This window comes from Prionailurus bengalensis, chromosome B4 (genome assembly GCF_016509475.1).
Source record: "Prionailurus bengalensis isolate Pbe53 chromosome B4, Fcat_Pben_1.1_paternal_pri, whole genome shotgun sequence".
NCBI lineage: Eukaryota > Metazoa > Chordata > Mammalia > Carnivora > Felidae > Prionailurus > Prionailurus bengalensis.
In genome coordinates this window covers 132,676,384-132,703,961 of record NC_057358.1, presented here as the reverse complement: position 1 = coordinate 132,703,961, position 27,578 = coordinate 132,676,384, and the positions used below count along the sequence as shown (strand labels likewise).

The following is a 27,578-nucleotide window of genomic DNA, read 5'->3' as shown; positions in this document are numbered from 1 at the left end:
CTGCCGCCGGGACACCACGACACCGGGACACCAGGACACCGGGACAGGTGCTGTGGGCCCTCATCCCGGCAAAGCCCTCGCTCCCCGCGAGGCCGGGCAGCTGCGGGGGGACACGAGAGGAGGGTGGCTCCGCGAGCGTGCGCAGGCTCCAGAACCCGTTGCCATGGCAACCCAGGGTCCAAGCCTGCCCGGCTCTGGAGGGGAGCCTGAAGCCCAGGCGAGCGGGCAGGGGCTGGAGCTCGCTTCGGCCTGCCGGCGCCCCGGGGACCGGGCCCGCACACGGGCTAGGCCGGTGGTCCCTAACGGTGTCCTGCTTCCGTATGCCCCACCTCATGCCCACGCTGTGGCCAGGCAGCCAAAGGAGAGTGGGGATCGTCCTCCACTGAGGGCCACCCCGGAGGGAGAAGGCACCTTTTCCCCCACCTCGCATGCTGCGACTCCTTCCCACCAGTCCCACGGGAGCCCAGGGGACTCCTTGGGGCACCTGCCTTGGAAACGGGGGACGGGACTCGAAGTCCCAACGGACCCGACCTTCCCACTGATGTGTTAACAGGCATGGGGAGAAGGCCTGCGATGCTCACGGTGGGCCCTGTCCTCTTTCCTCTGCCCAGCTCCGGGAGGGCCTTGGGAACGAAGCCCAGGCCCCCTCCCCCCACCCACGGTTCCAGGTGAGTCACTTGAGGGTCTGAGCCGGGATGAGGCTTGTCTGACACCGTTCGGTGGGGCTGCCTTTTCTCCCGTCCTCCCCGGCCCTGCCCCCGGCCGGTCCCCACGCACCAGACCGCCCCCCTCTCCCTGGAGCCCCACTGCCCTGCCCCGGGCGGTGGCCCAAGGCTGCTCACGGCTCCTCTTGATTTCACATCATGACTCATGTTATCATGTTCTCAGGAGCTGAGTAACCACCTGAGTTATTTATATCCTGGCTTAGCAGGCTTCCTTCCCTCCTCCCAGAGCTCAGGCAGGGAGGACTGGGAGGGGGGCGGGGAGGAATCTGGGAGGGGGGGGGAATGTGGACTGGGAGAAGGCAGCTGAGCACCCCCCCCCCATATCACCTCCCCTGGGGTACCACCCCCGTAAAGCACCCAAAAATAACCGTGACTATCCCAGCACAACAGGATGGGCCTAGATCTATGGCATCGATGTACAGGTGTTACGATGGTTTGGGGAGGGGGGAGTTCCTTTCCCGAGCGAGTCACCGCGCTGGAAAAATAAAGAAGGAAAAAGCTGAAATTTTTTCCTTCCATCAAAACAGGAAGGAGCCAGGGGAGGCGGGGGGGTGGGGGGGTGGATGGGGAGATGACGGGTGGGGGCTGAGATACATCCTCCGCCCTGTGGTGGTCTTCAGGGAGGGGAAGCCCCGGGGCGCCTGCACACAGGGCCCACCGGCCCGCGGCGCGCATCCCTGGCCGCCCAGGGGCGTTTTCATCCGCTCCCTCCCAGGCCTGTGTAGGTTCATGGACACATTCACACACACCGCACACAGACCCGCTCGCTCACCCCCACACGCCCTCGCCAGATCCCACAGGAGAAAAGATCTCACTCTGGGCGGCTGGGACTTGGGAAGTCTGTCCTCCTGACTTGTTTGTGCTTCCCTCTCCTTGAGCACTGTTCTGGGAGTCCTAAAACTTAAGCTCACATCTGACTTTGCTCTAACAACGACCAGCAGGGTGACCTTAGGGAAGTCGCTTCTCCTCTCTGGGCCTCAGTTTCCCATCTGTAATACGGGTATGGTCATTCCTATGCTGCTTCCCTCTGGGGCAAATGATGGAAATGGGCTCGTCCAAGGGAGGGGGCTTGGAACCAGAGCTCCCATTTACTGAGAGCTCTCTGTTTGCGGAGCATCCACAATTCATCGCTAGATTAATGCCATCACCAAATGTGCCGGTTCCAGAATTACCCTCATGTCGAGCCCAGAGGGCAGGGACTCACCCAGGGTTACACAGCTGGGGTGTGGTGGAGGTTGGTTTTGAACTCTGGGCTCCTCTGTACTGTTCCATCCAAGAAAGAATGAAAGAGGTGCCCTCAGAGTCCCAAGAAAGAGAAGGAGGAGGGGGAAGAGAGAGAGAGAGAGAGAGAGAGAGAGAGAGAGATCTAGCTTCCCTGGCCTTTTGTTCCCACCTGGGACCACTGTCTTCGGTCCAGGTCTTCAGCAGGGATGTGTCCCGGTGGCCGGGGAGCATTATGCCCACTGTTGCGCTGGTTAAGACGATTAGTCACTCCCACTGGGCTGCCCTGTTTGCTTATTGACTTATGTAAGCACCGCCCGAGGCTGTTTGTACAGTTGTCTCGGTCTTTCTGTCTGTCTTCCACCTGCCTGCCTCAGCCTGTATGCCCCTCAAGGGTCGGGGGCTCCAGAGAGGTGAGCTGGCAGTGTAACACCCGATTCTTTGTGAGGACAAGTCCGGGGTCCCATGCAGGGCATGTCTGCGTATACTCCCCACACGCAGGTTGGGCCGGGACCCCATTGTCCAGATGAGGACACTGAGATCCCCCAAGCTCAACGCTGCACAGGCCCAGGACAACCACTCCAGGGGCTAGAGCTCTGAAGCCCATGGCACTGGTTCAAATCTGGCTTGGCTAACCCCTGATCATGTGAGTTAGGGAAGTCATGTGATCTCCCCGGGACTCAGTTCTCCTGTCTTTAAAATGGGGATAATACACTTTGTTTTCCCTAGAGTGTTGGGTGGTTCAAGGGAGTTGGTGTATTAGTTTGAGCCGCATGAAATCACACTGCTTGACCATTTTGACCTAGTCCTTACTTTTATTTTGTTTTTTAAGTTTATCTATTTTGAGAGACAGAGAGAGCAAGCAGGGGAGGGGCAGAGAGAGGGGGAAGAAAGAATCCCAAGCAGGCTCTGCCCTGTCAGCGCGGAGCCTGACATGGGGCTTGATCTCGTGAACAGTGAGATCGTGACCTGCCCGAGCTGAAACCAAGAGTCGGACGCTTAACCGCCTGAGCCACCGAGGCGTCCCTAGACCTACCTTTTAGATCAGTGCTTCTCAAACTACTGTGCACGTGGGTCACTGGGAGTCTTCTTAAAATGCAGATTCTGACCCAGGCAGGACCGGGAAAGAAGTGGGTGAGAGAGGCGCCTGGGTGGCTCAGTTGGTTAAGCGTCTGACTCTTGATCTCAGCTCAGGCCACGATCTCGAAGTTGGTGGGTCAAGCCCTGCATCGGGCTCTGTGCTGTCAGGGCAGAGTCTGCCTGGGATTCTGTCCCTCCCTCTCTCTCGCTGCCCCTCCCCTACTTGTGCAAGTGCTCTCTCGCGCTCTCTCTCTCTCAAAATAAATAAGTAAACTAAAAAAAAGAGAGAGTGGGTGAGATGTGGTTGGAGAGGAGAGGGAAGGGCGCACACGGAGGGGGAACATCACAAGTAAAGGTGTGGCCTGGGGTAAAAATTAGCCATCTCTGTGAACCCCAGCCTCGCCCAGACCCTTCTCTCATACCCACCCGCTTCCCTTCCTTTCCCACCGAACACACTTCCGTGGTCACTGCCCTGGGGTCCTTCCTCCGGCCCCCAGCCCCCAAGCAGAAGAGGGCCAGGAGTCCCTGGAGTTGGCAGAACCGTCCCTCATTTCTGTCCCTGACTCACTGTGTGATCTCGGGCGGGTCACGTGATGTCTCTGAACCTCAGATGTCCCCTCTGAGCACCCTTGGCGTGTTCTGCAGCGGCATGGTCTTGAACACTGATGCTGAGTCAGACTTTGTCCCAAAAGAGGGCTGTCTAATGGCGGTGGGAGGAGATGGGGACTCGGGTGGCAAGCTGAAGGAAGGGCGGGGGGCAACGACCATCCATAACCTGCCAATTGTGTCTCCTTTCTAGCGGCCTCCCCTGCCCAGCGTCAGCCTGCCACGGTGAGTGACAGAGCGAGGAGGCTCCTACAGCCAGGGGTCCGGCCCAGCGCCCACCAGAGGGCCCCGCCCAGATGGGGGTGGAGCGAGGCCCAAATCTGTAGGCGAGGGAGGGCAGGGCCCAGATGAACTGGGCGGCTGCGTGTGTCATGTCTGCCCAGGTTCAAACTCCACCTCTGCCCTCCCTCATCCACGACCACGCAAAGCTGTTCTGGGCCTTGGTTTTTCCATCTGTAGAATGGGGGTGAAACAGCTCCTCTCTCGTAGGCACGTTGTGAGGCTTGACTGGTTGAATGCACCTCAAGGCCTGGGGTCATTTTCTCTTGGGAATAACGAGGACCAATCTGTGACTCTTACACCGTGATTAGCTTCCCATCCTTTGGACAGGCCCGTCGTGTTTCCTGCAGTTACAAATACCTTCCTCCGGAAAGCTGGCGGGGGCGGGGGGGGATCTGTGTGCTGTGGTACCCCCATCGAGGGGCACTGCCCGCTACGTGCCTGCCCCTCTCCCCCCTGCCCTACTCCAGTCAAATCTTTGGAACACAGCGGCAAGGACATCCCGATTTGGGAAGGGCTGGCTAACCCAGATCTGGTACACATCCTCCCGTCTGTGGGTCCTCCGGGCCCACCGCCTCCAGCCCTGCCGGCTTCCTCTACGTAGCTCACTTAATCTGTTTAATTTTCTGCAAGGAGAGCGACCCGGAGCGCCGGGCAGCTCTCATCCAGGCCACGCAGGGAGGCATCACGTAACGGGGAGACGGCAAAAGCGTGGGCTTTGGCATCACAGCTCTGGATTCAAATCCCGGCACGGCTGCTTCCTTGCTGTGTGACGCCGGGCAAGCTGGTATCCCTCTCTGAGCCTCAGTGCCCTACACGGTAAGAGCACCAGCCCTCCAGGCAGTGGCTTTGTTCCGTTGCTGACACTTGCTACATCTTCCTCGTTGCAGTTAGCTCAGGCGGAGCGCTTGGCCCAGGGCGGATGCTCTGTAAGGGAGGTTCACGGTTACCCGAGGCCCAGCATGTGGGCAGCAAAGGGTGCGGTAAGGACAAACCTTCTCTGGGGAAAGCCGACCAGTCCCAGATCCCGGGTGGGGTCACCTCCCAGCCCGTTTCGGGGGGAGGGGGCTTTGCTCCATTTCCAGCCAGCTTCCAGGACAGGTAGATCTGAGCTGCCCCGTCCAAACATCCTCTTCCTCGTCTGGAGACTAGAGGAGCTAAAAATGCATCACTCAGCCCCAGGAAAACAAACACCGAGCTTCCCTTGCCTTTGTATCCAGGACACGAGGCCCAAGGCGGCAGAGGCAGTGTGCAGGGATCCTCCAGGCTGCCCTAGGCCTGGGGGGTCTGTCTGTCTGCCTTCCTGGGTCTCTCTTGCCTCCCCGGGTGCAGCCACAGTGGCCAGAGGCTCACCAGTGTGTGGGGGTCTCCAACAGAAGTGGCCGGGGCCCTGTGTGAGGACCTCCTCCCCTCCACGTGACGTGCCCGCAGCCGTCCCAGCCCTGGGCTCCTCTCCTAGCCCTGTCTCTGGAACTCACAGGTGGGTGTGTGCGTGCGCATGCGCCTGAGGCTTGGCGTATTAACAATGATCATCCTGGTAACTAACCAACGTGCGTGCAGTGCTCACTCCGTGCTTTCAACACTGAGGATGTGTTAACTCCAGGAGGTAATCGCTATTGGTATCCACATCTTACAGATGAGGAAACGGAGGCTCAGAAAGGTGAAGTAACTCGTTCAAGGTCACGGGCTAGGAAATGGTTACAGCAGGGTTCGAACCCAGGCAATCTTTGATGGGAAGGCGAGTCCCTTGTCCCCTGCAAGCCTCAGTTTCCTCACCCATAAAATGAGCACCAACGTACCTCCCTTCCCCGGGTGAGGGTGGGGGTGGCAGCAGGCCAAGGGCAGGACAGGGAGGGGGTCTGGGGGAGCTGACTACAGCTACATGGTGTGGGGGTAGATCGTGTACTCTGCCATCATACGGCCTGGGGCTGGGGCCTTAGGCCATTTGTGGCTTGGCCTTGGACTGTCCCCAGTTTGGAGCCTGACTCGCCCCACCATCAAGCTGGGAAAGCAAACTGGCCTGGCACAGGTCCTCCAGGGCTCTCTCGGGAGAACGGGGATGCCCACTCTGCACTTGAGGGCCCAAGTCTGTCCCCGGGAAGGAAGCCAGCTCCTTCCTTGGCCCTGGGCCCCTGCTCCCAGGGTATGAGATGCTTTCGATGGAGGAGAACTTAGATTGCTCTAGACACACAGTCTAAAAAGCCCTGGCCTTGGGCAGACCCCTCAGCAATTAGCTGAGGTTTTCTGCTCGGCTCAGACATTTCAAGGGGGTGTGGGGGGGGGGCTGGTGAGAGTTACGGGGTGTGGCCCTCTGCCCACATGACCAGCTCCCAGACCTCCCGGAAAGCCTGATTCCTCAGGGCCCCAGTGCCAAAGATGGGCTGGGATCTTCCCAGGTCTGTGCATTCGGGCTTAGGGGCTCATCTTATAAGCCCCCTCCCCAACTCTTTCCACCCCTCAGGCAGGGCCTGGCATCTTTGCACCAAAAGGCCAGGACTCAAGAGGAAGAAAGAGGCAAGATTTTTTACTCACTGATCCATTCCTTTGGCAGACATTTATTGAGCAACTGCTGTATTGTGGGAGCTGGAATGAGGTCCTCGTTCACCTGGATCTCAGTCTAGTGCTAGATCGATAAACGGGCAGTGACAATACCACGGGGCACGTGCTGTGGGAACCCAAAGCCAGCACCAAGCCCAGGGGGCTTCCTGGAGGAGGTGCTAAGTGGAGTCTCATAGGAGGAAGAGGAGGAGGTGTTCTTTAGAGAACCGCTTGTGTGGAAAGACGCCCACGCGGTCATGGCGGCTGCAAGGAGAAGGTACAGGAAAGGGTACATGGCATTCAGACCAGGTGCCATGTGGTCCCTGCGGCCTCTGCTATCCTGTCCTGTCCTGCCACAAGGACATCTGGATTGTCCCGAGTATGTCCATCTCACTCGAGAGCCTGGGAGGTCCCAGAGTGCCAGCTCCGGGTCTCCTTTATTACATTTCCACACAGGGCTGGCATACAGTAGGCGCTCAGCGATGCTGCTCCCAGGAGCCAGCCCGCTTTACATCCCTTCCCTGAGGCTGAGCTGTGCGCTCCCTCCTTTGTGCCCCTACGGCCTTTCGTGTGTCAGTCAGAACTCCTATGGGCACAGCCCCGTCAGCCGGCAAAGCCCTTGCACGTATATTAACGCGTTTGGTGTTCACAACAGCCCTGTGTAAGATGTGTCATGATTATCATCGTCAGCCGTCACCTGCCAGGAGGCAGCACAGCATGGTGGCTTAGGCGTGTGGGCTCTGCAGCTGGAACACGTGGGTTTAGGTCCAGGCTCTATCGCTCACCGGCTGTGTGACCTTGAACAAACTGCTTAACGTCTCTGGGCTTCAACCTCCCCATTTGTAACAGAGGAGTAACATCCCTCGCGGGAGCACTGAGATGCCACACAGTCACCTCAATAATAACGGTAGCCATTCTCACCTCTTTTATAGACAAGGATACAGAAGATCAAGGGCAACATCACCTAGCGGCCCTGTGGTTTTATCTCTAAGTCTTTAGGCTTCCCGTTTTGTGTTCTGGGATTATCTTCGCACCCCACCCCCCAATCTCCCTTGTCACCCTGTCTCCTAATTTATCTGTTTATGCATCTGTCTGGATGATCAGACGGATCTTCTATGATCTTCTGGATCGGGACTTCTATGATCTCCTGGATCGGGACTCCTCCAGGCCAGAAGCCCGCGTTAGCATTGCGCTGTCCCCCCCATGCCTGGAAGAGCGCCCGGCTACCAGGGAACAGTCAAAAATCTGTGTTGAAGGAACGAGGCACTCCATGTGCCAGGCGTCGTGCTCAGTCCTTCCAGAGGGATCATCTCATCGGAGCCTCCAGACCACTGTATGAGGTACTTAAAAATTCTGCAACCGTATCGAGGTACAATAAACTCTGCACGTATCAGTTCTGACATGCGTATATCCCCGCAAACTCACCGTTACCAGCAAAGCTGACAAACATTCCTATTGCCACTAAAATTTCCCCATGCCTCCTTGAAATCCTCCTCTCCCTCCAATTAGAGATTTATTTCCAGTTTATAGCGGAGGCAACCACGGTAGTGAGAGGTTAAGCTTCCCAGGGACACTTGGACAGCAAGGGGCCACACCGGGATTTGAACCAAGGTGACCTGCCCGCAGCCTACCTCTCGGCCACTGCTGCCTAGGTGGTACCGGGCGGAGGGTGGGTGCTCGTGGCTGTCTGTAAAGAGGCCCGTCTGGGAAGTCCTCCCTCCTCTGCGCCACCCTCGCTTAGGTCCAAGAAGATGGCTTATGAAGAGACAGCGGGGTGCCTGTCTCCGTGTCCGAGGTGCGAGGAGCAGGCTGGCATCCCAAAGGGATGTGTGGGGTCCAAAGGGCAGGCGACGGGGACATTGCAAGGGGACCGGATAAAGGTGTCCTAGAGCCAGGAGCCGGGCGATGCAGGGAGCCTGCGGGTCCCGTGGTGGGTGCGGGGCTTGGCGTGCGCGCGTGTGACTCTGTGACTGTGACCGTGTGACTGCTGAAGGCAGGGACACGGCAGGCAGCTCTCGGAGGAGCTGGGGGCGGAAGGCGTTAACCATGTGGATGCTGGCGTGGGTGCCCCGCCCCCCCCCTCCCCGGGTCCCCAAACCTGGGGGCGGAGGGCGGAGTAAACAGGAGGGTGGCTGCAGGAGCCGTGATGGCCGCCCTGCAAGGATGCGGCAGGGTTGTGGGGATTTGTGTGACTTTGCAGTTCAACAAATTCAAACCCAGCCAATGCTGGCAGCGCCCGTTGTGTGCCAGGCAACCAGCTAGGAGGCGGAGACACGGGCCCAGCTTTCAGCTGAATGGTGCCGGCTGTGGGGTTGGTGCGGCTGGCTTGGCGCTGGGTGCCTTTTGGCCTCTCGGGCATGAAGTCCTCGCAATAACCCTACCCCGCTTGGAGACTAGATGGAAGAGCACCGAGAGGAAGTGACTTGCCCAAGGTGACCCAGCTACTCAGCGCCAGGGCGGGATGCGAACCGAGCTGCAGAGCCGGAGTCCTTCGCCCCCTATGCCTGTGCCGGGATGCAAATGCCGTCCTTGGGGCTGCGGGTCTGGAGTCCTGGCGGCGGCCCTGCAGACGACTCCCCAACCACGTGGGCTAGAAATCAGGCCACGGTCACTGTGCTAAGGGGCGGGGCGCTCAGTCGCCCCTAGTTCTCCCTTCGCCAGGGCCGGGCTCCCGGCCGGAGGGGCTGCGGAGCTCTCCGAGACCCCTGAGCGCCCCGCCCCCGCCTCAGGCCCTCCCGGAGCTCCCCCCCCTCTTCCCGGTGCTGACTCTCGGCCAGAAGAGGAAAGGCAGTCTCCACCCACCTCTAGCACTCTCCCTTCTCCTTTATAAAGGCCGGAACAGCTGAAAGGGTGGCAACTTCTCCTCCTGCCGCCGGGAGCAGCCCGCCTGTCTCCCCGCGCGCCCGCAGCCTCCCCCGCTGCCTCCCTGAGGGCTCCCCTCTGGCCGCCAGCGCCCATCTTTCATTTCCGAGATTGCGATATTTTGCGCACACACGCATACACACACGCGCAAAAAGGGGGGGAAAAAAAAGGCCCACCCTCCAGCCGCGCTGCAAAGAGAAGCCGGAGCAGCCGCAGCTCACAGCCCGCAGAGGACGCCCAGAGCGGCGAGCGCGCAGACAGACGGACCGACGGACTCGCGCCGCGTCCACCTGTCTGCCGCGCCCGGCACTGCGCGCAGCGGGCACGCCGCGAGCGCGGAGCAGCCGTGCCCGCCGCCCGGGCCCCGCGCCAAGGCGCACACGCTCCGGCCCCCCCCACCCGGCCCGGGCGGGAGTTTGCACCTCTCCCTGCCCGGGTACTCGGGCCGCCGCTGCAAAGCCAACTTTGGAAAAAGTTTTTTGGGGGAGACTTTGGCCTTGAGGTGCCCGGCTCTGCACTTTCCGACTTCGGGGGCCTTTCCAGAAAATGTTGCAAAAAAGCTAAGCCAGCGGGCAGAGGAAAACGCCTATAGCCGGCGAGTGAAGACGAACCATCGGCTGCCGTGTTCTTTTTCCTCTTGGAGGTTGGAGTCCCCTGGGCGCCCCCACACGGCTAGACGCCTCGGCTGGTTCGCGACGCAGACCCCCGGCCGTGGATGCTCGCTCGGGCTCGGGATCCGCCCAGGTAGCGGCCGCGGACCCTGGTCCCGCGCCCAGGCCCTCCCCAGCCCCCCAACGACGGAGCCGGGGCCGGGGGCGGCGGCGCCCGGGGGCCATGCGGGTGAGCCGCGGCGGCGGCTGCAGCGGCCTGAGCGCCTGATCGCCGCAGACCCGAGCCGAGCCCACCTCCTTCCCCAGCCCCCGCCCCCCACCCTGGCCGCGGGGGCGGCGCGCTCGGTCCACGCGTCCGGGGCCCCGCGGGGCCGGGCCCGGAGTCGGCATGAATCGCTGCTGGGCGCTCTTCCTGTCTCTCTGCTGCTACCTGCGTCTGGTCAGCGCCGAGGTGAGTTGCGACGGCGGCTGGGGCTGGTTCGCTTCATTCATTACGCCCACCCTCACCCCCTGGCCGCCCCCTCCCCTCCCTGCAGTGAACTTTGGACCCTTGCAGCCCACGGGCCTAGCGCCGGGCGCTAGGTGACCTCCGAGGGCTGGGACGCGAGGTGCGGGAGGTGCCAGGCTCTGAGGGGAGGGGGCGGGGGTGGCTTGCTTTCCCATGGGCGATCCCAGATCTCCGGCCCTTTTAGCGTCGGGGGAGCGTGTGTGTGGCCCTGTCCCCCACCCCTCAGGAACCTGAAGGGAGAGAGAGTGGGGGTGGTGCCGAGGGTGCAGAGGCCAGCGCGTTCTCCCGAGCCCACTTCGGTTCCAGCCTAGGTTCCGTCCAGGACCCGGCTTGCACGGGAGGTGCGAGCTCGCGCACCGGTGGCAGCCACGCCAACCTTGCGCGGGCGGTTGCCTCCCCACCCTGGCTCCGGCTCCCGGTCGGGACGGGCGCCCTCGGGCCAGCGCAGGGCTTGCCCGCCCCGGAGCGGAGTCCAGCAGCAGCTGGCGTCTTGGGCGCGGGGGGTGCCGAGAGACAGAGGTTTCGGGCACTCGGGAACTGGGGGAGGAGTAGAGGCTTTTAAGGAATCCAGCCCTCGGGGCGGGTGTGTGCCCCAGGCCCCGCCAAACCTGCGCCCGCGCCCTGCGAGGGCAAGCGCCTCTCTCCCCGGCTTGCAGGGTGCGGAGCGCGCCTGTGAAAGCGTAGCCGCAAGGCAGGTGGGGTGTAAAAACGTCTGCGGGAGCTATTAGGTCGGATCTGTAACCCCCACCCCCCCACCCCTCCCAGCCTCACGTAGCAGTGAGTTGGCAAGTCCACCCGGAATCCAGGTGGGAAAGGGGGCGGGGCAGGGAGGAAGCGCGAGGTGGAGGGGAGGAGAGCGCGGCCGGGAGCGCGGCGTGCCTGGGTCCCGTCCCGCCTCCGCGCGGCCGAGAGCCCGCACCTCGCCCGCTCGCGAGGAGGGCCGCCCCCCCACCCCCCACCCCGCCGGGCGTCCAGCGAGGCGCAGGAAGGAGGCGGCGGCGGCGAAGGGGTTAAGGTGAAGGGCTCCGAGGCCGCGGCCAGACCTTGGGCCGCCGCCAGCGCAGGTTGTTTTGACCACAGAGGAGCCGTCGCCGTCTCCTTTTGTTCTCGGGGCTCCTCGAGGGCCGCCGGCCGCCCGCCCTGGGGCCCCGCCCTTCCGCGGCCAACCCCCCGCGGTCCGCACCCGGGAGGGAGGCCGCGGGGCTCTCGGCCGGGCAGCCTGCAGGCCCCTCCCGACGCCCCCTCCCCTCCTCTCCGCAGCCCCCCGGGCCGCGGCCAGCTGTTGGGGAGGGGGGCGCCGGCCGGCCCCAGCTGCCGCCTCGCCTCGCCTCGCCGCGGGGCCTGGGGGGCTGGGCCCGGTGCCAGGGCGTCCTGGGAACGGCGGCGCCCCCGCCGCTGCTCTCCGCAGCCCACCCCGCCCGGCCCCCGGACTCGCTCACTCACCCCACGCATGCACACTCTTGGCCGGAGGCGATGCTGCGCTCCGGCGGGCGGGCGGGCGCGCAGAGCGACGGGCACGCACTACCGCGGCCGGGTCGCGCGCCCGCCGCCGCCGCCACGCCCGTGCACACGCGGGGCACACGCGCGCGCACCGCACACACACGTACGCACGGCCCCCGAACACGCGGCCTGAACACACGTGCGCGCCCACCCACGCACGCACACGGGCACGCAAGGCCCCTAGACGCCCAGCAGCAGGTTCCCACCCCCCGTGCAACAGGTGGGCCTCCCGTGGGCCCTGGAACCTCATCACCTCGGTGGTGACCCCATTTCCTTGCTGGGCACTAACAGGGAGGGGAAACAGGGACCCTCCCAGCAGGTCCCGGCTCCATAGCACCCACTGTTTTTTGCCTGCTCGGGTCAGCTTGACGCCCCTCAAGCATTAGCCCTCGGCGGATTTTTTTTTTTTTTAACCACCCCCCAGGTGGCAGAAAATGGTGTTGACGCAACGGGGGGGGGGGGTGGGGAGGGGCGCTCTGATGTCTGGAACATTTCTCTCTTCAAATAAGCCCTTCTTTGAACCTCTAAGACTGGAGGACCCTGAGCCGCCGAGGGGGCTCCCCCCTGGCTGTTGTGTCTTTGCTGATCCCCGCGGGCTCTAGAGAAGCCGGGTGACAGCTGGATAAGGCTTTCCCGGGGCCTGCCCTCGCCATTTCCAGCTTCGTTCGGCACTTCCTCCTCCTTTTCCCCAGCTCCGTGGGTGAGTGTGTTTGGGGGGACCCTATGGCACGGAAGCTGGTGCCTTTCTCCTCACTTGACTCCCGGCGTCCTGGGACACGCGCTCCCTCGGGAACCCACAATTGTGTGGTGCTTTGCCGTTCCCGAAGCACGTTCCTGCTGAGCCCCGGTCGGTCGGCCTCAGGAGGCTCTGGGGGAGGAGCCCTAAAGGGAAAACCCATCCACTTGAGGGCCAGTCGGGGACGGGAGGCTCCGAGAGAGCTTGCTGGTGGAGGTGGCCTTGGGGCTGGCCTTGTCCGGGGCCTGAGCCTCAGGTAGAGGCCTGGGCAGCTGGGGAGGAGGGGTGGGCGCTCTGACGCAGGCAGAGGGTCTGCGGAGGCCTAGGAGGTCCCATCTCCCATCAGCTGATCTGGCTTCCGGGAGGCTCACTCCGCTGTCATGTGATGCCTTAGCACCCTTCTGCCCGGAAGGAGGGAAGGGGCCTGGCAGCCCTTTACCACCCAGCTCCTTCCTGGTTTGCTAATGGCCTTAGGTGCCCGGAGACCGACTTGCTGGCATCTCCCAGCCCTAGAAGTGTCTGCGGGTTTAGGGCCAAGCTGAATTTCCAGGCTCTGGTGCAGACCCTCGAATGGGGTGCTTGTATGGGGGGGAGGTTGATGCGGGGAGTGGCGAGAGTGGTAAAGACGTGTTTGCCGGGGGCTTCCTAGATCCTTCTCAGTCTTCTCTCACTTGCCCATTGCCCCCCACTCCTCCCCCCCCCCCCCATGGCCTTTCTAGGACAGCTATTTCATTTTCTGGTTGAGTCAGTTATTATCTGTTTTCCTCACTAGTCTAAACTCCACTAGAGGGTTTGTCTCAGTCACCACTGTCTCCCATTCTTGGAACGGTGCCTGGTCCAAGGTGGATAATCTATAAATATTTGTGGGAAGGACAGTGGGGGGGGGGAGTGGGGGAGCGGTGAGGAGGAAGGACCAGACATGTGTTTAGCACTTGCTAAGTGCTTTATAAACATGCCCTCATTGAGTCCTGGCCCCCAGGGCAGCACCGGCTACTCTGCCCTCCCGCAGGCATCCTCATTGGAGCGCCCCCCCCCCCCCAATCTTGAGAGAGAGGCTTGTCTTTCTTTTCTCTTCTTGGGACTTGGACTGCCAAGATTGGATAGGCCAGAGGAAGAAACAGAAGGAAAATCAGACTGCAGAGATCCCGTGTGTCTTGAGCTGGGCCTCGGTTTCGGGCGCCCCCAAACACGCGAAGGTTGGTTTCGTTCACGGTTCCCCAGGAGCAGCAGAATTAACTAGCGTCTCTGGAAATCGCAGATTCCTGCCCCAGAGGCAGTGGCTGCCTCGGGCTCCAGGGGTTGTAATTGCTGCCCTGGGCCTTCTGGAAGCCCTGACAGTTTTTCTGCTCCAGTGTGGGGCCGGGCTGACCTTCAGGAGGGGTGGGAGGGTCCCAGGAGCAATAGAGAAGGGAAATGCTAGGTGGGGAAGTCTGGTTCTAAATGGCTTCTGTGGTCTGCCCAGAAAAGGCTTCTTCAAAGGGCTTGGCTTTGGCATGGAATCTAAATCAGGCCCGAGACTGTCAGGCAGGCGGGCGCTCGGAGGCCTTGTCGGCTTCTCTCTGCGCCAGACCCAGACAACGCCCCTGGTTGCTTGGGCTGTGCCAGTGTCCTCTCCCTCAGCGGAGTGGAGCGCAGCCTGCGTCTCTGTGTGTGCAGCTGCGGCCCTGGGGGAGGGTGGGGTCCAAGCCCCTTTGATCTGCCAGCCTGGTTGGGAGCAGGTAAGTCACCTGGCCTCACGCTAGCTCGTGCCCTCCTGCAGCTGGTGTTGGGGGTGGGGTGGGGCGGGGAGGAGGCTCTTTGCCTTGGCTGTGCCCCAGCGGCTTCTCACCACGCCCTTGCCCTGTCAGGAACCCCAGGCCTGGGATCTGGGCAGCCTCATCCGTATGCCATGCCTCTTTTCCCTCCCTGCCCGCCTAAACAGGCTTTTAGAACCTGTGCCCAGGAAAACGGGGCTCCCGGTGGCTCGCCCTCCCCCGCCGAGCGGAGCCTCTGACCCCAAGCAGGTGCCCCTGCGAGTCTCCCCCGGGGCGTCTCATCCTGGAGCTGACCACAGGCTGAATTTCCCCACCCCCGGCCCCGGAAGGGACCCGCCAGCTCACGAGGCCCCAGGCATTGCCAGTGGGGGCCTGGGGGCCATTTCCTGTGGGCCCAGCAAGGGGGATAATGCGAAGCCCTACGCTTCGCCCCTGGCAGGGCGGCTCTCCACCCACCAATTGTCATCCTCAAAAATGCCCTGCATTGCTGGTCCTGGGCGTGTGTGGGCTGCTCGCTGCTGCCCTCACAGGAGCCGCACTGAAGGACGGAATTGGCCACAGCGACATTTCATTAAGTACCCGTTATTTGCTGGCTGCTCGGCTAGGTGCGACTCCGCCTCTCGGTGACACCAGTCGCGTCTTATTTTAGCCCCATTTAAAAGCTACAGAAGCTTTATCAGGTTTCAGGTTGTTAAAAGGCTTAATGCCAAGAGGCCAGGTCTCCTGGGCAGCTGAAGTCCCTGCTCTTTCCTGTACTACAGAGTTGTTGACATCTCGGGCCAGATAATTCTTTCTTGCGGAAGGCCGTCCTGTGCGTCGTAGGATGTTTAGCCACATCCCTGGCCACCACCTGCCAGAGGCCAGTGGTGCCCCTCTAGGGGTGACCACCAAAAGTGCCTCAGCCGCGGCCAGCATCTCCTGAGGACCCTCTAGCCCCTGGTTGAGAACCAACCGCTGCTCTGCGACATCTGATGCCAGAAAGCTCCGTGGTGGGCCGGAGGAGGGAGGGGCGCGGCTCTGCCACTGCGTATAGACCTGTCGCCCCTGACTGCATTTCTCTAAGCCTTTAGCTTCCTCATCTGGAAGATGGGGATCACAACAGGGCCAGCCGCTTAGCAGTGGTGGTTAGCACAGCATTTCCGCTCAGTGCCTGGCTCATGTCAGCACTTCATAAAAGCTGTGTTATTATTCTCAAATCCAGGGGGCCCTTAGCGAGTTCTGGGCATCTAGTGGCCAGGTTACTGGAAACAGGTGCAGGGATGGCCTCTCTGCTTAGAATAAAGTGGACTCTTTCTTTAGGAGGCAGTTTGCTTAGGGGGTGGGGGCAAATATCCCAGGCGGTCTTCCTGGGGGAGGAGGTGGGAGAATCATACAGGAGAGAACCCCAGGGAGAAGGAGAGAGTCCTTCGTGCATGCTCTCCAGTGGACAGGGAGTTCTTGGCAGGAATGCGGCATGGCACTTGGGGTGCTGGGGCCCCCCTCCTGGGAGGTTAATTGCATCGTTACTGCACAGACAGCCTGGAGACCTGGCTGGGCACCCCCACCCTCAGCTTTCCTCTGCTGCTTCCCCTGCGACCCCAGGCAGAATTAGGACGGAGTCAAATGTCTTCAACCCCTTGGTTCACAGACGAGAGCCAGGACCAGAGAGGGGCAGTGACCAGCCTCAGGTCATGGGGCGGTTAGTAGGGTACAAGGGTAGCATCTAGCTCTCTGCATTTGATAGTCCCCTCAGGGGACGTAGTCTGTCTCCCTCTTAAGTGGGGACCGGCCACCTGCCTTCCGTACTGCGGGGAGGGCGCTGTGTCCACATTTGGAGACACCCAGGGTCTCTCTCTGGGAGTCGGAGGAGGCAGAGCGTGGCGGAGGTAGGGGAGGCACGTAAGATGTCCCTTTCCCCTCTCCTTTATGCAGCCCCAGCTTCATAGTCGCGGACCCTGAAGGAAAGACCCCAGCTCCCGGCCAAGCTTACTCGAGGCCCCCGACCTTTCTTCTCTTTGAACCTCCCAACAGCCCTAGACGCCAGGCAGGATTAGAAGTGCCACACTCACATGAAAAAGCTGAGCTCAGGGGTTTCAAGGAATTCATTTAAAAAATCTTCTTTTAACATGTATTCATTTTTGAGAGACAGAGAGGCAGATCGTGAGCGGGGGAGGGGCGGAGAGAGAGGGAGACACAGAATTGGAAGCAGGCTCCAGGCTCTGAGCTGTCAGCACAGAGCCTGACACGGGGCTCGAACCCACGAACCGTGAGATCGTGACCTGAGCTGAAGTCGGAAGCTCAACGGACTGAGCCGCCAGGTGCCCCGTCAAGGAATTCGTTTTAGAAGCAGTCATATCCACACTCCACCCTGCGTCTTGTGGCTCCAAGGCCGACTTGGGTGGCCAGAGCTGGATGGGCATGGCAGAACCCCTGGCCGAGCTGTTCCCAGACATCATGCTAACTGTTGAGGAAACAGAGCTTTGGGGGAGCCAGAAACTGATCCATCACAAAGCTCCTAACAGAGCTTGTGGGGAGAGCCCCCGGGGGCTGGCCATGGGGTAGATGACCTCCTCCCCGCTGTCGGGCAGGGACTTGGCCTGTGCAAAGCCAGTGAGGACTCCAGTCCTTGGAACGTTCCAAGAACTGACTAGTGCAGAAGCTCCCGCTTCCTTATCCAGGGAAACTGAGGCACAGAGTTGTTGAACCTCAGTAAGTCAAGTCTGCCGGCGCCCCCTCCAGGGCTCCTTCTACAAGACCATGCCTTCCTGTGTCTGTGTGTGCACGTGTGTGTGTGTGTGTGCACGTGTGTGTGTTTCTCCACGGGTGTGAGTTTGTACACAAAGCAGCGTCTCATTCATACACCTCCCTTGCCCCAAGGCACTGGGTGTCCAGATTGTGCACTCCTTCTCGAGTCCTGCCGCACCAGCCCCTCAGGTCTCCCTCAGCCCCTCGTGGACCATGAGGGACGTGGCCGTGACCTTCCTATCAGGCTGCTTTCATGTTGTTGTGGGGCCTGTGGTTTCCCTGGAGGAAGCCCGGCTCCGAGTGGGGCCTGTTAAAGCACTTATTAAGTTTCAAGTGTTTTTGGTAACAGGCCAGAGGGGCTCTAAAAATAGGGTTTGGTTGGGCATGGGGCATGGGTTAGCTTTCAGGTTTCCCGTCTCTGACTGAGGATTCCCTCCTCTCCTCTTGTGAGCAAGAGACTAAATAGAGATATTAGTACCTGTGGCCTCCTGAGACTGTCCAACTCTGCAAGCATTTAGAAATACCTCACGGACCCAGGAGGCTGGAGTACAGGTCCTTCCGTCAGAAAGCCTTGGGTTTGAATGCAGGTTCTGCTGCTGATTGGCTGTTACGACTCTGTTTTCTCATCTGTAAAATGGGAGTAAATTAGATCTCGTCCGACAAATGCTGGCTGTCATTGGCTGTCACGTGTGGGGGCAAAGAGTCTCCAGGGGTTGTGATGCAGGAGACAGATGTGTACGTGGTCCGATCTAAGTCAGAGCAAGCTGGGCTTCGTGTCTGGGGGTGTGGGGTGAGCTTCTGACCTGGCTCTTAGAGGCTTCAGCAGGTCCCGGCCCCTAGACCTTTGTGCTTCCGGGTGTCAGGCTTGGAATCCGCCCCCTGCCCGCGCCCCCATCCTGGCCGCCCGCCTGCCCAGGGCCGAGAGGCCTTGTGGGAGTTTTCCATAGGAGGGTGCATGCGTGTGTGTGTGTGTGTGTGTGTGTGTATGTGTGTGTGTGGCGGGCAAGAGGGCCGTGGCTGGAAAGCCCTCACTCCTGGCTCACTTGGCCCCATGGTGTCTCCCTGGCAGGGGGACCCCATTCCCGAGGAACTCTACAAGATGCTGAGTGACCACTCAATCCGCTCCTTCGATGACCTCCAGCGCCTGCTACACGGAGACTCCGTAGGTAAATTGAATCCTTGTTCGGTGCTCTGGGCCCCCACTGAATCCTGGGGGAGCCGCGAGGGGCAGGGCATGGGGCGTCCTGTCTTCCTTGACTTCCAGGTACCTAGAGGCCTGTGGCAGCCCAGGGAGGGCGTGGCCACACCTGTCCAGGGCAGGGCTGAGTAGGTGGATGGGTTGGTACTCGGGACGTGGGGCGTGGCGGGAGAAGCACCCACATGTGGCTCTGCCTTGGCTTGGCGCACAGGGTCGGGTGCCAGGAGGAGGGGGGCAGGGAGAAGGTGCCTGGGGCACACGCCGAATGTGTATCCAGGTGTGGCCTCGGCCAGGAAGGGTGGTGTCGAAGGAGCCATCTCCCTGCCCCTCTGGCCGGGGGCCCGGTCTGTAAGGTCTCCTGGGGACACCTGGCCCAGACCAGCGGGCAACCCTGCCCTCGCCCGAGAGTGCCCTCAGCGAATGGGCACGTGCTTGGTGGCACACACGTGGCCCGGCTGGCGGGCTGGGTCAGGAATGTATTTATAAACGCTGTCTTCAGAGCAAATTCCATTCTATTCTAACCTCTGGCCTGTTCCCTGGAGCCCCGGTCAGCGCCCCCCCTGCACCCCCAGCTCTCCTTCCCTCTAGGGTTTTGTCTCTTTGTCACTTTGTAATCCTTGCCCAGACTCCTATCTACGGGGGACAGCATTTCCTGTCTTTGTTTCCTCTCCCCGTTGGGCCCCTGGCTCCCTCTCAAAAGCATTCCCGGGCCCTTTCAAACCCGCCTGTGCCGGGGGCTGGCGAGGCAGGCGGGAGGGGGCCCCAGCTGGGCCCACCTATTGTTCACTCGGCCCCCCACCCGACGTCTCCCACATCCCCCACCCCATGCCCGACTGGCCAGCCCTGGCCAACACAATGGGGCAACTTCCAAATTTAGCCTTTCTGCGGTTTCTTTCCAAGGCCCTTGGCCCCCACCCTCGTTCAGCCCCTACACACCCCGGGTGGGGGTCGGGATTGGAGACGGAGGTTTTCAATAGCGGGCCTGTTTCGAGGCAACCATGTGGCTATTTTTTCCTAATCAACTTAACCTTGCCACAAAGCACATCTTTCCCCCCATCTCCTCTCCACCAGGGACATTCCAGAGATGGCAGGGAGAAAGGAAGGGAGCGAGAGGGACAGACAGACGCGCTGACGCGCGGGAGCAGTAGGCCGGATGGAAATGCACCGGCTGTAGGATTTGTAGGAGGGTCTCCTCCAGACAGGAACCCCCGGGAGCCCACACGGAAGGGCACACGAGCCTTGGCGTTGGCGTTGGCGGGGCCGGGAGGAAGGGGAGACAGCAGGAGCGACCAGGGGCTGCGTGGAGGGGGCGGGAGCTTGTCCCTGACACCCCTCGGTTTCTGTGCTGACTCTTCAGCCGTCAGAGAGCTAGAAGGGTCTGCCCAGGATTCGGTGTTGAGCTCAAGGTCCTCCTGTCTGGCCCTCACCTCCCACAGTGGTGTTGGCTGCCTCGAGAGAGAGGGAGCAGCTATGACACAGTGAGGAGGGCGCCCCAGGCTGTAGTTTGTAGACTGTCCCCTGAGGAATAAACAGACCGTAGGGCTGACCCCTCAGACTGTCACCTGAGGAATAAACAGACCGTAGGGCTGACCCCTCAGACTGTCACCTGAGGAATAAACAGACTGTAGGGCGGACCCGGGGCCAAAGGTTAGAGGGGAGAGGCAAACACAGTGAGAGAGACACTGGGAGCTGGAGCAAAACCCAGGCTGGGAAGGGCACGGGGTACGGGCACCCCCATCCCAGCAGGCTGTCTCCCCACCCCTCTCTGCCTTCAGCCCTCAACCCCGCTCCTCTCCCTCCTCCCTCTCTCCCGCTCAGCTGGGCCATTGTCCGGGGCTCCAGAGGGGCTGTGTCCAGGGCAAGCTGGTCCCCCCCGGGGATTCTGGGAATTTCTCCATTCAGCACTTCCTATGGGAACGCTGGGCGGAGGGGCATTGGAAACTGGCCTTCCGAGCTCTGGGTCCTTGCCCTGCCCTGGAGGCTGAGGAGGGTTCGCTTACAGTAGCGAAAGGGAAGGGCTATTTTTAACTCCACCGACATGGGTTCTGTCCAAAAATGTGGCCGAAGAGCCCAGAGTGGGGCTGAAGGCCCGCCAGGGATGCAGTCAGGGCCTCACCCCCCTCCTGAGCCCCACGGCCACCCCGGGGTTCCTGGAGAGCCCCTTTCCAGAGCCAGGACCCTCGGGTTTACAGGGAGCTGGAAAGGGAGTCTGTTGTCTCGAGTTGGGTACCAGTGACGGGTAAGGGGCCACCTTCCTGCCTACCCCGGAGCCCCCAGGGGAGCCCCCACCCCACCAACGGACCGGCCAGCGCTTATCAGTGTGCATTCCTACTGTGCCTTGCCTTGCCTTGCAGACGAAGACAGAGCCGAGTTGGACCTGAATTCGACTCGATCCCATTCTGGAGGCGAGCTGGAGAGCTTATCCCGAGGGAGAAGGAGCCTAGGCGAGGCTGCAGGTAAGAATGGTGGTTTCTCAACAGTGGGAGCCAGAGAAGGAGACGTGGGGCGGGCGGCCCGCCCACGGCTCTGGGCCGCCCGTTCGTCCGGCACTTAGGACTGACTTAAACTGTAAGAGAGTACAACTGTCCTTCAGGACACTAGATCGAGGAGTTGCGTCCTCAGGCCCTGTCCTCCAACACACACGGTTTCCTAAATATAGTGTTTTGGGGTTTTTTTAAATGTTTTTTTATTTATTTTTGAGACAGAGAGAGACAGAGGATGAGCAGGGAAGGGGCAGAGAGAGAGGGAGACACAGAATCGGAAGCGGGCTCCAGGCTCCGAGCCGTCAGCACAGAGCCCGATGCGGGGCTTGAACTCACAGACTGTGAGATCATGACCTGAGCCGAAGCCGGACACTCAACCGACTTTGCCACCCAGGTGCCCCAATATAGTGGTTTTAAACGCATTTCTTCAACCCGAGAGACAGATATCATTAACCTCATCTTGTCGAGTTGGAAACTGCGGCCCAGAGAGGGGTAGACGTGGCCGAAGTCACACAGCTAGCAACAACTAGGGCTGGGATCCCAGCTGCTCTTCTCATGTGGACCCGGTGCCATCCTGGTGGGCTGCGTGTCCCTTCCGCGGCTTAGGGCTGCCTCCTGGGTCAGCAGGCAAAGCTTGGGCCCTGCCCGGGTCCCGTGGGAGCCTTCCCTGGGGAGGCCAGTGCGTGCTCTAAGCCCTTCCTCCTCTCTGCCCACCTGTAGTCCCCACAACACTGTAGACAGTGGCTCGGGGACCTCCAGATAAGAGTGGGTGGCCTGAGTTCCACTCCTCCCTCTGAATTTGGGCAGCGTCTCTATATGAAAACGAAGACAGAGCCCCAGCGTCGACTGGACGCTTGCTCTAGGCCACTCACGCTAGCCCTTAGATCCGCAGGTGCAGTATAGGCTCTGTCATCCTGTGTCACACGTAGATGAGGGAACAGGCGTTGAAAGAAGCAAGGATTTAAGAATAGATTACAGTGTCAAATGGCAACATAAGAGCGGTTACAAAATAGTAAGCGAGTAGGATCCAGGAGTCGGGCAAGCCCATAAACCTGTGAAATAGCCGAATGAAACCGAGGGCTGCCGGAAGGACGCTGACATTTACGACAGGCCGGCACTCTCTGAATGATCTCACTGGATCCTTAAGGCGGTTCTTGGGGTGTAGATCTCATGGGGAAACTGAGGCTGAGGGCCCATCAGCAGCCTGTCCAAGTCCCACGGCTGATCATAGCCAGGACACGAAAACTGTCCCTGGGGTTGAAGGAATTGGGGATCAGCCCACCCCCTTTTTTTAATTTTTTAATTTTCTTAATGTTTTATTTTTGAGAGACAGAGCGTGAGCAGGGGAGGGGCAGAGAGAGAGGGAGACGCAGAATCCGAAGCAGGCTCCAGGCTCCGAGCCGTCAGCCCAGAGCCCGAGGCGGGGCTCGAACTCATAAACCATGAGATCATGACATGCGCCAAAGCTGGACGCTTAACCGACTGAGCCCCCCAGGCGCCCCTAGCCTGCCATTTCTGGGGGACGGCAGTGCCCCCGCTGGGCTTGGCCGCCGGGCGGGGGCTCTGGGCAGGCCCACCTTCCTGACGGAGGCCCCCTCTCCCTTCAGGTTCCCCGACGGTCGCCGAGCCAGCCATGATCGCCGAGTGCAAGACCCGCACGGAGGTGTTCGAGGTGTCCCGGCGCCTCATAGACCGCACCAACGCCAACTTCCTGGTGTGGCCGCCCTGCGTGGAGGTGCAGCGCTGCTCCGGCTGCTGTAACAACCGCAACGTGCAGTGCCGTCCCACCCAGGTGCAGCTGCGGCTTGTCCAGGTGCGCGGGGGGGCCCGCACCCCACCCCCACCCTACCCCCACCCCCACCCCTGCCCAGCCCACTCGCCGGCCCGGGCAGTAGGCGGGGGCTGCCCCCGGGGGCTCGTCGCTCGCTCCGTAGGGGCGGAGAGGCATTCCCGGCGGGCCCCCGGGCTCCATCCAGCGAGGGCCACCTGCAGGCCGCTCTCTGGGCAGGTGCTCTGAGGCCACCTGTGAGTCCTCGAGGCCACCCAGGCCGCCGTAACCAAAAGCCACAGGCGGACCCCCAGGCAGGGCCAGGCGTGGGACATTTAGTGAAGGGTGCTGCCTCTTTTGCAAGGATGAAATCCCAAGAGGTCCCCGGAAGAGACAGGTCTACAAGCATGGGTTGGGCACTCAGAATGTTCTGGGCTGCTCAGTTTTCCTCCAGACCTGTTGAGGCTCCTTGCCGTGTCCTTCACGAGGAGGGGGGCAGAGGCCCTCCGGGCAAGAGATGTTGCAAGGGCTGGGGCAGCCCCTAGCAGAGTCAGAATGCTGAACCCTGCCTCCTTTCTAGAAAGATCAGGTGTGCACTCTGACTCAAGGCAAATTCTAGAGTAGAGGCTGCCCGGGGGAGCTCTGGGTCTTACGCTGGGCAAGGCAGGGCCAGAGAAGCCTCGGCGGTCTTCTGATTCACGCGGAGAGGTTTCTGTGCCCTTTGGGTCTGCCTCGCCTGCACACCGACCCGGGCTGGGCCGAGCTGCACATCCAGGGCTCGGCACCGGCTGGCGAGCCCCACTCTTGCCAAAGGCTCCACCTGAGTCCCCATACTCCCCTCCCTGAGGTCAGCTGTGGCCTTTCCCTCTGCCCACCATCCATCCCAGGCCTGGGCCCCGTGCCCGAGATCACAAGTGTCACTCTCTACTGCACCACCCACTGTCACGGTATCTCCTGTCCCCACTGCTTCCAGCTCTATGGATGGACACCTGACAGCTGACCTCCCCCTGCCCGCCTCCCTCCTGGATAAAGCCTCCCCCCCACTTCCTTCCAGACAACCATCTCCCGCCTCTGCCATAGCCCCTGACCTTGGCTGGCGCTCCGGGAATGGGGACACCGCAGGCCCTATGCTCAACCCGGAAATGCCTTTCTCCCTCTCTGGGAGCTCCAAGGGGGCTGCAGCCAAAGCTGGAGGCCAGGTCGGGAGGGCTTGTTTTGATGGAAAAGCTACAAGAAGGGTAGAGGGCAAGGTCCTGCTATTGTTTGGGCCAGAGTGTCTGCCCTGCCTCTCTCCACGCCCCGCTTTCGAGGAAAGATCCCTGCGGGGGGACACTGGGGAGGGACGAGCAGGCAGGCGGCCTCCCTCGGCCCCTGCCCGCGTAGTCTCCCAGAGGCACTTCGATGGTTCTGTCCTCCAGGTGAGAAAAATCGAGATTGTGCGGAAGAGGCCAGTCTTTAAGAAGGCCACGGTGACCCTGGAGGACCACCTGGCGTGCAAGTGTGAGACGGTGGTGGCTGCACGACCCGTGACCCGAAGCCCGGGGAGCTCCCAAGAGCAGCGAGGTAAGCGCTGGTCCGGGGTCTGCCTCTGAACGGCTCAGCTGGGCAGCTCGCTTCTCCTGTGGTCGCTGCCGGGGGGGGGGGGTGGGCGGGGGAGTCGGAGCAGGCATACCCCTGCTTAAATTCATCTGAAGCTTTACGTGAGGATGTTAGCCCCCGGTTGGCCTTCCAGCCTGGTTGCCAACCATTCCCCCACACTTATGCCACCCCAGCCAACCTGACCTCTTTGCGTGGCCAGATGTGTTTCCGCCTCAGGGCCTTTGCACATGCCACTTTGCCTCCGAAACTCACTTCTCTCAACTCTTCACAAGCCTCTTTGTTTGGGTCTCAGCTCAGAGGTCACCTCCTCCTAGAGGTCTACCCTGACTACCTTGTCCAGGGCAGCCCCCATCCCTGTCCTGCTACCACAGCCCCTTTGTCGAGCGAGCACATAAGAGAAGATTCCATGCACATCATCTTCAGATACTTGACAACTTGTCCTGGGGGTGAGAAGTCAAACTAATTCCTTATGGCCCCTCAGTGGGGATCAGGACCGGTGGGGAAAAGCCCCTGGAGAGGGATTTGAACTCTATATGCCAAAAGCCGTTGATCAGTCAGGAGGCCAAGATGGAATCGCATGCCTTGTGCGGTAGGGAGTTTCTGTTGTTGAAGATGTGTGGGTAGAGACTGGGCCATCCTGCAGCAGTGAAGTGACAGATGGGGTTCAGGCATCTGATGGATGTTTGGAACCGGAGCTGTGTTCCTTTCTTTCGATTTCGTGAATTCACAATTTCAGGGGCATAGTTTGACTTGAGTCGAAAAGGACCAAAAAAAAAGATCTGATCCAAATACCTGGTCCACATTTTGCAGAAGAGGTGCCTGAGGCTCAGAGAGGCTGAGGTCTTGCCCAAGGTCACACAGCCAGTCCCGGGCAGGGGGAGAGCTGGACCAAGGTATCCTCAAGTTCTGTTCTGGGCTTTTCTCTCACTCTGACACCAGTCGCTCGCTCTTACCTGCCTTATCATTTTCTTTTGGTTAAAGAATTCAAAACTCTGAGAGCCAGAACAGTCCAGAGAGATGACCTTCTAAGTCGGTCCTTCAGTCTTATTAAAGGGGTTGCTGGAACACAGAGAGGGTAAGGGACTTAACGAAGGTTGCACAGTGACAAAGTCAGGTCTTGTCTAGTTCTGGGTCCCTTAGACTGTCCTGCTGCCTTTTCTTCCTCGCACGTTTGCAGTAAGGATCAAGAATTTTTTAGTTAATAGGATTAGATGAGCATTCAAAAAAAATCACGTGTTGATCTTCAGTAACTTACTATTGTTGGAGGACAGACATCTGACAAGCCCCCTGAAGGCAGGGCTGTCTCTTAGCCTCTTTGTCCTGTTCTGAGAGCCGAGCTAAGGCACGGACGCCCTGAGAAGACTAATAATTTGCCAGCTTCAAACTGACCTGCTGTAAATGATCGCTACGATTAACACGGAACAACATGGAATACCACGTAACACGGAATCGCCAAAAGACGTAGCGTGGTTCCTATTCGGGAAACTTCATGTTCTTCTTTGTGTTTGGAGTGTGGTTCTTTTACGTGCCTTTTGCTTCCTGCGACTTTCCAAACCAGATTTTGGAAGGCCTGTTCCTCTGACTAATCTATAGATGACCTAAAGTCTTGTCATGTCAGCTTCAGCAACTTGGCCCCACGCGACTGTACCGCTGGCAGCTGTCCGCGGCTTGGCTACGGTGTGGTGGTGTGGCCCGTGTGGTGGCCGGTGTCAGACCCCCTGGGCTCGAGACTCTCCTCTGTCACTCGCGAGCTGCGTGACGACCTCACGCTTGTTCAGGCTTTGCCCAGCCCCGCGTCCTGTGCCGATGACCCCATCCTTGGAGCCCAGACTCTGGGCCCTTTAATGGCCCTTCTAGATGTCCTCCCCCAAGGGGCATCTGACACCTGCCTGTATCCTTACATTGCCTGTTTGCAGAGATGGGCTGACCGCTTCAGGGCGGGCTGTGTCTGTGAGGTGGGAGGTCGGTGTCGGCCCCAAAGAGCTGGGATCGCTGGGGAAGGCCCCCAGGAAGAAACGGGCCTTGAGCTTGGCGGAGAAAGCTTTCACTTCCAGGATGTCGACCTAAGGGCTCAGGAGGAAGAGACCTAAGTGCTAACCTTGACCCGGGCTCACAAGCGCTGTGATCCGTAGGCCAGTGGTTGAAAGCATGGAGTCCAGAGGCAGACTCCTACGTTCAAATGCCGGTCTCTCTGCCTCAGTTTCCTCATCTGCTAAGATGGCTCCCTCCAGAGGCTGTCCACCTGCTGACAAGCCCTTTCTTTCTCTCGAGCAGCCAGGACACCCCAGACTCGGGTGACCATTCGGACGGTGCGAGTCCGCCGGCCCCCCAAGGGGAAGCACCAGAAGTTCAAGCACACGCATGACAAGAAGGCACTGAAGGAGACCCTCGGAGCCTAGGGGCATCTGCAAGAGCGTGCGGGCAGGTGAGGCCAGGCGGGGAGCCCGAGGTCCAGGCCCCTGGGGTTTCTTCTCCCCTGGCCTGTGGCTTGGGCTGCAGAGAGGTATTTCCCCATACAAATATCTGAGCTCTAAGCCCGGATCCCCTCCGCCCAACTTCGGCTGACTTTTCTCATGGGGCAGGTGGGTGAGGGTCTTTGGGGACCCCAGCCCAGCTGTGTCCCTACATGCCCTAAGAGAACGGGAAGTCTAAGCTTCAACTCCCCCAGCCCTGGGCGCTGCTGGAAACCAGGGATGGCTGGTCAGCCTCAGCTCCCTGCCCCTGGCAAGGGAGGCGTGTGAGTATGGGCCGGAGCCCCCAGGCTGTCTCTGACCCCCTGTCTCCCTCTGGTTGGCCTACAGGGTTATTTAATATGGTATTTGCTGTATCGCCCCCATGGGGTCCTTGGAGTGATAATATTGTTCCCCTCGTCCGTCTGTCTCGATGCCTGATTCGGACGGCCAATGGTGCTTCCCCCCCCTCCCACGCGCCTGTCCACCCACCAGCGGGTCCCCTCGTTGGCCTCCAGCGCCTTGCCCGGGAGCTCGAGAAGGACACGAAGGACCTGAACTCCATTGCTGTCTTCCTCCGCTGACCCCGAGAATGTGGCATAGAAGTGTAAGAGAGACCCATGGGATCGCCGTTCGGGGACCGGAGGAGCTTCCCTTCCCCAGCTCCTGGCCCGGGTCACACCTGAGCGCCGTGGACTGGCCTGAAACCCTGCACGTGGCCCTGAGGCCCTCTAGGCATGGATGGCCTGCCCGGTCCCAGGACCCCTGGCCCGCCCTGAAGGGAGCACCCCCAGGCAGGCCAGGGTGCCTCGTCCTCCTGTGGCTGGGACCACGCGTTGGACCGTAGACTGGAGAGAAATCCTCCCACGGCGCCCAGGCCCAGTCACTTCTTTCTCCCCGGTCACCTCTGCTTATAGTGGCTTCCTTTCGTTTTCT

General features: G+C 60.6%; 1 protein-coding gene across 3 annotated transcripts; it reads left to right on the top strand.

The window, feature by feature from the left end:
- Positions 1-8,743: 8,743 nt before the first annotated feature.
- PDGFB (platelet derived growth factor subunit B) lies at positions 8,744-27,364 on the top strand. Of its 3 annotated transcripts, none has more exons than XM_043562638.1 (7): positions 8,744-10,373; positions 18,214-18,310; positions 20,697-20,786; positions 22,433-22,638; positions 24,012-24,156; positions 26,467-26,617; positions 26,994-27,364. In XM_043562638.1, the coding sequence occupies exons 1-6, from the start codon at positions 10,311-10,313 to the stop codon at positions 26,589-26,591; spliced, it is 726 nt and encodes a 241-aa protein (XP_043418573.1). In that variant the 5' UTR covers positions 8,744-10,310; the 3' UTR covers positions 26,592-26,617; positions 26,994-27,364. The 3 variants fall into 3 exon arrangements, with proteins under 3 accessions (XP_043418573.1, XP_043418572.1, XP_043418571.1); XM_043562637.1 differs by having other exon boundaries at positions 20,697-20,798; positions 27,138-27,364; XM_043562636.1 differs by having other exon boundaries at positions 20,697-20,798.
- The last annotated feature ends 214 nt before the right edge of the window (positions 27,365-27,578 follow it).